This window comes from Mastomys coucha, unplaced genomic scaffold, assembly GCF_008632895.1.
Source record: "Mastomys coucha isolate ucsf_1 unplaced genomic scaffold, UCSF_Mcou_1 pScaffold6, whole genome shotgun sequence".
Lineage (NCBI taxonomy): Eukaryota > Metazoa > Chordata > Mammalia > Rodentia > Muridae > Mastomys > Mastomys coucha.
The window spans coordinates 99,528,900-99,542,060 of record NW_022196912.1 but is presented as its reverse complement, the minus strand read 5'-3'; the positions used below and the strand labels follow the sequence as shown (position 1 = coordinate 99,542,060).

At 40.9% G+C, this 13,161-nt stretch overlaps 1 protein-coding gene across 3 annotated transcripts in view; it reads right to left on the bottom strand.

Moving 5' to 3' along the window:
• Positions 1-13,161, bottom strand: part of Lin52 (lin-52 DREAM MuvB core complex component) — a 111,426-nt gene that overhangs the window by 24,378 nt on the left and 73,887 nt on the right. Inside the window, exon 6 of one of the 3 annotated variants that reach the window (XM_031355240.1) lies at positions 10,783-11,333. The exons of the other annotated variants lie outside the window; for them this stretch is intronic. Within the exon in view, the coding sequence (XP_031211100.1) occupies positions 11,227-11,333 (107 nt within the window). The 3' untranslated portion in view covers positions 10,783-11,226. Of the gene's footprint in view, positions 1-10,782; positions 11,334-13,161 lie in introns of those variants that run through there. 3 annotated transcript variants of the gene reach the window in all.

Sequence of the window (13,161 nt, the reverse complement as noted above, 5' to 3'; positions counted from 1 at the left end):
AAAAAAAGAAGGAAAGAAAGAAAGAAAAAAAAAAGTGGCTTACATGAAAATGGGCTGGAGAGATGGCTCAAACAGGTAAGAGCACTGACTGCTCTTCTGAAGGTCCTGAGTTCAATTCCCAGCAACCACATGGTGGCTCACAACCATCCATAACAAGATCTGACTCCCTCTTCTGGAGTGTCTGAAGACAGCTTATATATAATAAATAAATAAATTTTTAAAAAAATGCAGACTGGAACAAGAGACTCACTTCTCTAAAGTTATAGTCTGACTTTCTCACCTTTGTTGTGTGCATCTGCACTTATAAATAAACATATGTTAATATAAAAAAAGCATATTAGTAATTATATAATTGGTATACACTTAAATCAATTGTATACCAAACTGCAACCCCAACAAATTCAATCTACTACTGTCAATTAAAACTGGACACAGAGTATAAAGTTGGCAACTGTATAAGGTACAGGTGACCTGGGGAAGGCGATCTGCTATCTTTGCAAAAATCACCCAATACGGGTGCGAGTCCCTCTATTTGTGTCTCTCAACTCTAATACCCATGTCCACTATCTCATGAGGTTTGTTCTGGGAGGCTCAAATCCAACCAAGATTACAATCATCTCTGGACTGTTGGTCTCTGCACATTCAAAAACTCAAATCAAAATCGGTGATCATACACCTCACCTCGGAACAGTGGGAGGCCCTGTGTGCTACAACATAACAGGGTTTATACTCCCTCGGTGCAGCTCATCCCGAATGTGTAATAAAGCAGAGTTTATAGAGCTTTGGTCTCTCTGTCTTGGCATTGTCAGTCCACAGGTATTTAATATAGCCAGGCAAGGTTTATGTGTCTTTCTCTGCCTTTCAGTACCATCAATCTTTGAAACCTAGTTACCGCACTAGGTTTATTCAGCCACTTTCCCATATATAAGGCTCCAAAGTAAAAGTAAAACCTTTCCCAATTACAAGAGGGGCACTCTAGAAGCCCCCTATTATAGTTCTGTCAAAAAAAAATTTCAATAAGCATGTGTAATGTATTCCCATGCTCCCCCCACCACCCCATGTTGCACAAAGTCATCATTTTAGATCTTAAATGCATTTATCAGTTCTGAAAGTTTCCAGTGGCTAGGCTGGGAAGCAAGAAGTCTTCCAGAACTATGCAGTGGACAGAGGGCAGGTGGTGTCCCATGGCAACAAAAAAGAACATGTCCATCTTGGCCAAAGAAAGGAAGCAGCTGGGGGAGGAACCTGCAATGAAAAAGAGGTACACACTCCGACTCTGGTACCTTTCCCTGGGGCAGAGCAAATGATACAGGACAGATCCTCTGCTTCAATCAATCTAAACTTAAAGTTGCTTGTTTGCCAGGCTTGGTGGTAAAGGCCTGTAGTCCTGGCTGGAGATTAGCTAACTTAATCAGACCCAGTCTTGAAATAAAATAAAATAAGGCCTGGGGATGTAGCTCAGTTGGTAGAATGCTTGCTCGCCTACAGCTGTAGCAGGCTCTAAGTTCAATGCACAAACAGCTTCCTAGCCTCAGACGAGTTCTGTGCATGTATTGCCACCACAGGGAGGCTTTTGTTATCACCGGTCTATACTTCCCTCAGTGCCCCCAACCCTGCAGGGGCGAAAATCTGACCTTCCCTTGGTGGATGCACACAAGTTTTATACATATATTCCTCCATCTAAATGTTGGATTGAGGGCAGACCTGTTGAATAAATGCTGATCACACAAACAACACTACACAAAAGAGCAGGCAGGGACACAGCAAGTGTTCCCTTTACAGTCAATTATACTGGCCAGTGGCTTTCAGTGAACTCTACATATGGCAGGGTTTCAAAAAAATGGGGTTTTGTTTGTCTACTTCCCCAATAAAATAATTTCTCAATTATTGTTTTCTTGAGATGGGTCTCTATGTAGACATCTTAGGTCGGGGACTCACTCTGTAGACAGGCTGACCTTAGACTCAGAGAGCCACTTGCCTCTGCCTCCCGAGTGCTAAGATTAAAGGTGTATATATACTACCTATCATGCTCAGTAAAACAATAATAAATTTAATAGATTTATTTTACTCTGTGTGTGTGTGTGTGTGTGTGTAGCCATGGTGCCTATGTAGAAGCTGGAGGACAGCTTGTGGTGTTAGTTCTCTCTTTCATCATAGGCTTAAGGGACTGAATTCAGATCATAGGCTTGGCAAGTCTCCTTACTTGCTGAGCCATCTGAAGGAAGTAATGCCAAGTTAATCAGGGGTCAAGGACTAGTCCAGTTGACTGAAATCACCTACTTATCTGTGGGGAGACAGCAAGGACTTTTTTAAAATAGAGAATACAGGATTTGGGGCTGAGGACGCAGCTCAGATGGCAGACTGCTTTCTAGTACTACATAAACGGAACATGGTGGTGCATGTCTAAAACTCCAGCACTCGGGACAAAGAGGCAGGAGGGCCAGAACTTCAAGGCCTTATGGCTAGACAGTCTCCAAGTCTCACCTTCTGTAGAAAGGCAGTGGGCAGAGCCCATCTGCTCTACCTTGTCTTGGGTATTATTATGTAGTGGTGATCACTCACTCACATTTTTAGAGAGGAACAGATGATGTTCCTCTCTAAACAAGGAACAAATGTGTTGTCACCCCCACATTTTCTGAGTGAATGAATGGATGAATGGATGAAAGAATGAATGGATGAATGAAAAGGGAGGTCAGAAACCTCAAAAGCTCCACTGACTCGAGTCTTTACTCTTAACCACTCCTTTACAAATTTACTTACACTTTCAGGTAGAATAACTACACAGGTCAACTGCTGACTCTTGAGTGTAAAGTACAGGAGCTTTAAAGCCCAAACAGCATCAAACCAGCCTGCAGTATGGCCTGGGGCAAGCGTGGAACCCAGATGTAGGTAAGGACCCCTGGTGGAACCCTGGACATGTCCTGATTTCACTGGTGATTTCTGCCTGTTGTCCTTCAGACCTCCCAATTCCTCACTGCTATTTAAAACACCATGCAGGTGGTTTGCCTGCATGTGTGCATGTTTAAGTGCCTGCAGAGGACAGGAAAGGGTGTCAGATCTCCTGGAGCTGGTGTTACAGATGGTTATAAGCTGCCATGTGGGTGCTGGGAACTGAACTCAGATCTAGTGTGAGAGCAGAGAGTGTTCTTAAGCACTGAGCCATCTCTTCAGTCTCTTATTACTATCCCCGATCCCTAAGGTGAAAGAATGACCTGGATATGCTTAGACTTAGAATTTTAAAAAGACTTAAATATTTGAGGACTCAAGAGTTATTTAAAGGGAAAATGAGCAGAGATCTTGAAGTCTCTCAGTGATAAGTTTCCCTTGAGTTTAACCAATCCTCCTTAACAACACTCTTTCCACTCAATCATTCCTCCCCTTCCACCTAATCCAAGTACAGAGCTGCAGAAAACCACCATAAAAGTAGAAGTAATTCAAAAGACATCATCTTCTGCATGGGAGGGGAGAAAGTTTCCCTTCTTGCCAGTCCCATATAGGAGATATACGAATGCATGACATAGCCGTCCCTAAAAGAGGGCCATGTCCTATAAATCAGATCCTAAGCACCAACCCCTTTTTGTGCACAGGGAAATTGCTATGGGTCAGGGCTTGCTCCAGAGCAAGTGCCCTCCTGTTCACTTGTCATCAGGAACGTTAACATTTCTGATTAATTCATATAGCCCTTATTTTATTCCTTGTTTTTTTTATCCTTGCTCTCTTGATCTGTTGCAGTGTGAAGATTTTTATCCAACCTTCGACAATAATCATGGCCCACACACTGCACCCCCCTAAACCTAGTGAAATTGTTTAGTGATGCCAACCGCGCTTTTAATTTGCAAGACATCAGACACAGAGGTAATTTATACCAACATCTGTTCATTTTTGACTTCTGAAACAAACTCACACATGCTGTTACAAAATCCCATTAGGAATAAGGAGACAGCCTTCTGCTACTCTTCCATATTCCTTACACACACACACACACACACACACACACACACACACACACACACACACACACACTTCTAAGAGGGGCTACATATGTAAATATATTTTGCTAATGTATTCTTACCAAAGGATTTCAACTCTCTTGGGAAGAGCCTTCAGAGCTGCTGTTTGCTCGCTAGAGAAAGGAAGCTAGTTGCTGCCCCCTGCTTAGCTCCACCCCTCCTCCTTCCCAGCAGTTACAGCAGGTAAGATTATAAGTTCTAGAGCTTGGCACTTCTAGTCCCTCCCCTTCCTCCTGGAGGAACTTTTCTTCCCAACTCCTACAGTATGTTACAATAGATGAAACAGTCCACAAAGTGCTTGCTGTATCTGAGTGTGGTCCTCAGAACCCACTTAAAAAAGCTGGGTGTGGTAATGCATACTTGTAATCCCAGTGCAAGGGTGAAGACAGGTGGAGGCCTGGGGCTGCCTGGTCACCCAGTCTAGCTGAATCTGAGTTTCAGGCCAGTGAGACTTGTCTCATGGAATAAGGTAGACACTGAGAAAGGACACCTGAGGTTCTCCTCTGGCTTCCATCCACACGCATGCATGTGCATCCACCCTCACACCCACATGCTCCTCACACAAAAAGTAGCAACCCTAAGAGCTAGAAATAGACATAGCTCAATGGGAGATGACTTGCCTAGCAGGTTGGCTACTTAGCACCACACATTTATAAGAAAAGGAGAGGAGAAAAGACCAAGCCAAAAGTAGACAGGAGAGTTTTATCTAGTTGGTGAAATCTGCTCTTTGTGCTTTGCGGTCTATTGTCTAGAACTACCAGCTCGAATGGGAAGGCAACATTACTACCATTCTAATAACTATGCAAGAGAGGTCCGCCCACTGGTCATCAGCCACCAGAATATGTGATGCACAGATGAGAAGCTTGACACCATGTCACACCATGATTGACAGGCCCCTTCTAGAAAGGGCAGAGATCACAGAGTGGGAAAAGCACACGAGAGACTCACTGCAGGGTCAGCATGCACTGCTGTAGAGGGCGGGGAGGGGGCCACTTGAATATACAGACAGAAAGGCAGCAATGGGCTGGACCACAATCAACTCCCAGGTTTATGTTGCTTCTATCCCCCTTTGTAGTTTCTCTCAGGCTGTCAGGTTCACAGCAGCTGTAAATACCTGGGTAGACTTAAGAGAGGTCATGGTGAAGGGACGATGCTATCCTGTTCACTCTGAAGGAGGTGTGGGGTTAATATAATCTTCCTCAGATCCTTCAATTCCTCCATCTTCCCTTTAGCCTTGCCTCTAGTTCCCATTCAGCAACGCCTAGCCCCAAACTGCCTTCTCTGCAGTAAATTTTCTGGTGGCTGGGCGAAAGGATTCAGTAGTACAGATTGATTTCTTACCAGTGAGGGGATGAGGGATTACCAGAGGCCCCTGGTTAACGAGATTGGGTGCAGAATCTCTCGAGACCAGCCCTCTCTGCCAGAGCTTTGTACCTTTTGTCCATGACATATGGGTTTCATTACAGAAAGATTTTTCAGATTATAACTTTGAGTCAATTGCCTGATAAAATTCTGCTTGACTTTTATGTAGGGAACAATGTAGTAAAGACTAAGTAACTTTTTAATGAAATAGAAGAAACTCATAAAGTGTTGGGGTTTCAATTTCAATCTACTTTAAATATTTTGGTGCTGCAATGTAATTAAAAACATTTGCAAGGTAGAGAAGAGTAATTCCCTATTCCTCTTGGTTATTTTTCCTCACACAGAAGAGTAACAGCCAGCAGCTTTTAGGACATTCTCCTATGAGCAGCCAAGAAAACAAAGGAGACAGAGTGAACTGAGGCAGGGCAGGTCTCTTCTGCACTCAGCAGCCCTAGACTTCACACTCAGCTCTACCTTAAGTCTGGACCTCTGTGGGCAAGCCCAGCTCTATCTACCCCTTGGAGCTTGAGATTCCTCATCTGTTCAAGGTGGGATTAATACTGCAAAGGTCACACAGGCATTCATAAGTGTTACCTACTGTCATCATGTCTTTCCTGTGCTTCAGGCTTCAGCTGCACCATAGAAACATACTGTTCTAACCTTCAAACTCATGTGATCATTGTTCTTGGTCAGATCTCCTTTCCTAGGTTTCTCGTTGGGCCCTGGCAAGTGGAGTTTCCTTAGTAGTTCACCAACAAGGGAGACCATGTTTGTACTAAATAAACAAGCACACAATTTGAGGCCTGGTAAAAAGAAAGCTCATCATTTACTCTTCCTTTTAAAATAAATCTTTGGGTTTTTTTTTTGGTTTGTTTTTGTTTTTTTTGAGACAGGATTTCTCTGTGTAGCTCTGGGTGTCCTGGAACTCACTCTGTAGACCAAGCTGGCCTTGAACTCAGAAATCCGCCTGTCTCTGCCTCCCAAGTGCTGGGAAATAAAGGTGTGTGCCACCACTGCTTGGCATAAATCTTTAAACTTAATTTATTCATCTTATTGTAGGTTGAGTGTTTTGCTTGCATATCCATCTGTTCACCATGCACATGCCTGATGCCTATGGAGGTCAGCAGAGGGCATTAGATCTCCTGGGGGCTGGATTTATGGATGGTTATGGACCACCAAGTAGGTGTTGGGATCAAACTTTGGTCCTCTGCAAGAGCAACAAGTTCTCTTAATTGCTGAGCCATCTCCCCAACCTCCATTTATTATTCTTAAACGATCTATAAACTTCAACTATAACAAGGACACCTTGTATGTGGACAGCACATGGGAGCGTCTGTCAAGTGCAGCTGTTGCTGATCTCTGATGGCCTTCTGGATGACTCCAGTAATCCTGAGGAGAAGGGTCCAGTTACCCTCTAGGGTCCACTTGACAACTCTCCCAAAGACAAAGAAGGGCTAGAGTATTCCTGGCAAAGTCAGTGTGCTGAAGGTTCTTCCTTGAAAAAGTCTCAGATTCTTAGCTGTCATATTTTGATTCTATCTCTTCTATCATAATAAGCAATCATGATAGGAACAGAGAAAAACAAATATAAAACCAAACTCCTACAACCCCTACCAGAATCATGCTGAGTATTAAAGGCAGCTACCCTCTTTAAATATACTAAGATTTACTCAGAACAGAAAAGAACACATAAAACCTGGCTAATTTAGCTTAACTCCATGCCAAAAGGCTGTTTATTTAGTTAGCTCTGCAAAGATGTTTTGTAGATATGTAGTCTTATTCTTACTAATTACTGTTTTGCACTTGAAACCTTGAATGATCTCTGACAGCTATGACAAGAGAGAGCCTACTCATTGACAGTCAGGATGTGCTACACAGGAAGCAGGAAGGGCATGGCTCACCAGTAAAGTCAGTCCCAGTGTGCCTACTGTGTATCATATGCCTTCTGAGGCCACTGTTTTTGAAAAGCCTGCTGCCTTGGAGGCGAAGCGGGGTGTAAACAGATATTTTGGTGCAGTAGAAAACAAACAGATGCCAAGGTGATTCATAATGCTGATTTTAGGTTTGGGGAATTGGAAAGTTTCCCTGCTGTAATGGTATGCGGCAGAGCAGGTCCAAGGTAGCTCACAAGCCTGAAATTCTTCACTAAGTGCTAGCTCGTTGTCAGAGCTCCTCGGGACAGAGACAAACAACAAGTGATCAATAACCAAGTTTAATCTAAGACGTAATAGCAGAAAGGAAAGTCAGGACTTGATGAACAGGTAAACAAATTTGGACAGTTCCAATATGGGAAATAATTTTAATAGTCTTTCATAACAGAAGGGGGGAAAAAGAACAGAAATATCAAGCCAACAGATTTATTTTCAGAATATAAAACATCAAGCAGGAACATAAAATATGAGAAGTGTCAGCCAGGATGCCTGGAGATTGAAGGCAGATGCAGAAGAATCTTAATTGTCAGGTACTTGAAAAATGCTGTCTTCAGGTGAAGAGAGCCCGTGTTTCTCCATTAAGTCTCCCTGCTCAGAACTCTTTTAAGAGCAAAGCAAGACTAGATTTCAAACATGCAATCTTATCATCCTTCTCCCAGACAACAAAGAAACTTAAACATTTATGTTCCAGAAATGAGAGCCAATACCTTAGAAGGTATTTGAGACCAGGTCTCATGCAGCCCAGACTGGCATCATATTTGTTATGTAGGAATTCCTGATCTGCATGCCTCCACCTCCAGGGTGAGGTCTCATGTAGGCTGGTCTGGTCTCCAACTTTCTAAGTAGCAGCCCAGAGGCAAAGATGACCAACTGTTGGTTCTCCTGCCTCTGCCCTCTGTGTGCCTGTGGGGTTGTAGGGGCCACCACATTCTGCTCAAGTTCCTCTCAAGCTCAACTGTGAAACACAACACGATCAACACAAGGAACTAATAGTGCATTAGGGAGTTGGAACTCTTATTAAATACTCATATATTTGTGCAGAATACTCATGCTTCTGGGATTTATATGATAATATATCCCCATAAAACATGATGACCAAAGTCTAGGAGCTTCAGACAGTTACTATTTCACTCATAAAGTAAGAACAGTGATAATGATTGTCCAGGGTTAAGACAGAACACTAGTCAAAATGCCTCATCTGTACACAAAACATTCAGAATAACGTACTCATATGCTGTACTCTGTTCTCAGGAAAGCCAGGTCAAGATCACAGGACAGGTCACTCCACACAACCTGGATATTCAGACAACTTTCCTTTTTGGTCTATGCCACTTCTAAGTGCAGCTTAAGTCTAGAGAGAAAGAAGGACCAGCTTTCTTGACCCTCAGGGCAGGGAAAGAGTTACATCCTCACACTGAGAAGCCAATAAAACCTCTCTTGATTATAATTTAGATAAGAACCACTAGATTGAATAATAATGTCTGAAACTCCCCTGGCTGTTTCACCTTGAGACGTCCATCACTGGGTTAAACATGATGCTAATTGCATTTGGATTGATTAATTTCTCTCACTCCTGTCTATTCGAATAACGCTTAACAAAATAATCATAGCACCCAGAGCCAAATCTTTTCCGTCAAAGGAATGAAGCCATCAGAACAGGCAGAGATGAAAGAAATGAAGATGACCCGTAATTACTGCTACGGTGATATCATTACCATATTATACAAAATGAGCATGGGGGGGTGATGAAATTATTTATTTATTTTAATGGAACCCTACAACTTAAGAATACAGATTGGATATCAAGTGCAAAGCACACAAATATGTAACTTTAAGAAATAAAATTTGCTCATGAAACTGCAAAATCAAGCAAGCATGGAGGCCCACATCAAGTGTGCAGGGCTGTGGGCAGATACCCGCAGCACTGCTTTCCTCTGCAATAATGCTGTATACCAGACTGGCAGACATAAGATGCTGTCCTCCTTCATGCCACAAGGATGCCATGGCTTCTGGGGAATGCTTCTTTACACAGAAAATATAATTTAGTTTTAATGTTGTTAGAAGTGACCTTGTTTATAAGTTTATAACTCAAGTTTTAACTGAAAGTAGTTCCAGTTTAAGATGTCAATGAAAGCCAGGCAGTGGTGGTGCACGCCTTTAATCCCAGCGCTTGAGAGGCAGAGGCAGGTAGATTTCTGAGTTCGAGGCCAGCCTGGTCTACAGAGTGAGTTCCAGGACAGCCAGGGTTACATAGAGAAACCCTGTCTCAAAAAACAAAGACAAAAACAAAAACAAGAAAAGATGTCAATGAACAGAGATGTCTATGAATTTTACATATGCTCACTGGACAGTGTTATGGCATTTACTTAAAACTCTAGCAGGGAAGAATGTAACACTCTTTCCTATAGAATTTCTGTTTGCCTGGTAGGAGTTTTTAACACAACAAAAACCTTTGATTGTACAGAATTTAAAACCTTGTTCTAAATCTAGAACTTACAAGATGGTGTTTGCAGAGAAGTCATGTAGCTTCTCTGTGCATCAGCTATTCTATCTGCAAACTGAGGCAGCTCTGTATCCTACTCTATTACTTTTGAGACTGAAAGACATGCGCAAATGCATGAACAGAGACAGATACATACACACATATACACATACACAGAGACACATACATACACACACACAGATACAAACACACACACAGACACACACACAGACACACCCACACCCACATGCACACCTCATGTGTTTGGCAATTGCTGGCACAAGAAAACAGATAAATAACAAATCACACATATAAAGACTACATGTCTCTTCTAAGGCTAACTTTATGGTATCTATTAGAGCCCTGAACAATGTGTTGGTTGCTCTACTTACTTAAGTTAATCAAACAGACATTTGTAAAGTACCTTGCATATAGAATTTAAGAATATATTTGTTTTTTAAAAAGATTTATTTATTTATTTATTTATTTATTTATTTATTTATTTATTTAATGTATATGAGTACACTGTAGCTGTCTTCAGACACACACCAGAAAAGGGCATCAGATCCCATTACAGATGCTTGTGAGCCACTATGTGGTTGCTGGGAATTGAACTCAGGATCTCTGGAAGAACAGTCAGTTCTCTCAACTGCTGAGCCATCTCACCAGCCCTAAAAATATATTTGTGAAATAAATAAATAAGATACTTAGTATATAATTTTAAGAAGCTAGAGAATATTTGTGCTAGGGAATTTTAAAGGCAGAGCTCCCAGTAAATAAAAAATGAAAATGGATACTGAAATTGCTTGGGGCTAGAGAGATGGCTCAGCAGTTAAGAGCAGTGACTGCTCTTCCAGAGGTCCTGAGTTCAAATCCCAGCAACCATATGGTGGCTCACAACCATCCGTAATGAGATCTGATGCCCTCTTCTGGATTGTCTGAAGACAACTACAGTGTACTTATGTATAATAAATAAATAAATCTTTATTTAAAAAAAAAGAAATTGCTTTAGTTAGCTTAGGCAATAAGTATGTTTCTTTTTCTTCTTTTTAAAGATTTTAAAATATTTTCTATGTATGTGTGTTTTTCCTGCATGAATGTATGTCCATCATGTATGGGTATACCTGGTGCCCCCAGAGGTTAGATGAAGTTGAATACCTCAGAACTTAAGTTACAGATGGCTGTGAGGCACCATGTGGGTGCTGGGAACTGAACCCTCTACATGATCACTAAGTGCTCCTAAGTTCTGAGCCATCTTTGTAGGCCCTCTTTACTTTCTTATGTAAGTATTATTAAATAAACCAAGCACATATATTTGAGTTTATAATCAGTAACATATTTGAATAACACTTTAATAAAAAAATCAAAACAAGTACTTCTGCCAGTTAATAGAGTAAAAACATCTATGATATTAAAAATAATCTATTGCCATTTTGATTCATTATTCTGAAAACTGACAAAAAAAAATAAAAAAAGAAAAAAACAACCTAAGTATTTTTCTGCAGTCCTTTTTGAAGTAAATTTCAGGGAAGTCCAGTAAGTGCTCAACTAGTAGGATAAAAAGAAAAGCAGTTATTACTATATTTTGAAAAGATAAGGCTGATAGCATACAAACACATTAATCTTCACTTAAACAAGTTCACAATACATACCATGTTTCCTTGATGTGAAACAAGAGAAAACTCGAAGAGACAGGTGTGTGTGTGTATGTGGGCATGCAAACATGCATGTGTGTGTAGTTTAGAGAAGATTAAAATGGACTAGACTTGTGTCAATAAAATATAATATCTGGAATGATTCAAATAAAGCAATTGTAAAAAAAACAACAACATAGTTTTAAGCTAAATTGGACATGGACTACAGAAGATATTGTTAAGGAGCTATATTATTTTGTTCAATGTGACAATAATTTTGTCATCTAAAATGTTTGCAATCCATACAGAAGCACAGTGGAGGAAATGGTGTACTATCTAGAGGGTTCAGTGAACATAGCAAAGCAGCGTGTGATCTTAGCATGCAGATCTAACAACAGCAGGACACTGACCCTTCTGGGCCGTGGGATGGGTGTGGGGTCATTCGTTATTCTCACACTCTATAGTTGCGTAGTTGGCTGGCCTAGGCTGTACGAAAGTCTCTCCAGACACTGCATATCACTGGGTAATTCTAGACGCTCCATGACAAGCACCCAGGGCAGAGAAGACCAGAAGAGATGGGGTAATTAATTAACTCTGCAGAGAGCTAGAAGGAAAAGTGTTAGAAAGGGAAGGACTTTTCATGTTATGAATATTTATTTTTATCATTAAAATCTTTGAATGAGGGGCTGGAGAGATGGCTCAGTGGTTAAGAGCACTGACTGCTCTTCCAAAGGTCCTGAGTTCAATTCCCAGCAACCACATGGTGACTCACAACCATCTGTAACAGGATCTAATGCCCTCTTCTGGTGCGTCTGAAGACAGCTACAGTGTACTTATATACATAAAATAAATAAATAATTGTTTAAAAAAATCTTTGGATGAGAAACAAATTACAAATGATCAATGCTCAAAAGCAGATTACTTAATTTTTAAATACATACTGGACACATGTTAGGTCTAGTAATAAAGAACTGCTTCTTTCCAGCCCATCTCTCTCTTAATAACTTAAGAAGTCACACAGATAAATAGCTCAATATTTCACTCTGTCCATTACATGGCTATGAGAGAAGCCCACTGAGTCAACATGTCTCTACAAGATTCTTGGGAAGTGGAGAGAATGAGTCCTTGGATATTTATTTATTGAATCTTTTCAGAAGAGACTACAGCAAGATACAAAAAGGACTAGCTTAACTTAAAGCTTTCACTAGCCAATTACGTATGTATACTCAAACTCACAGAGATCTGCCTGCCTCTGCCTCTAGAGTCCTAAGATTAAAGGTATATGCCATCACTGCCTAGCTTCACAGGCCAAATTGTATTTCAACAACATATCCTCACATTGCCAACAACTACATATATAAATGAGGACCTCACTAATTTGACTTTACTTTGACCATTCTTTTACTTCACAGATTTATATAATTAAAAAGATTTATTTTATTTATGTGTTTATGAGTGTCAGTGTGTATACATGTTGTCTTAGGTTTGTATTGCTGTGATAAAATACCATAACCAAAAGCAACTGGGAGAAAGGGTTTACTTCAGCTTATAGTTCTACAACCCACCCCAGCCCTGAGGAGCAGTCAGGGCAGAAACTGAAGCAGGAAACTTGGAGGCAGGAACCGAAGCAGAAACCATGAAGGAGTGCTGCTTATTGGCTTGCTCCTCATGGCTTGCTCAGCCTATTTTCTTTTTCTTTTTTATTTTTTTTTAAGATTTGTTTATTATTATATGTAAGTACA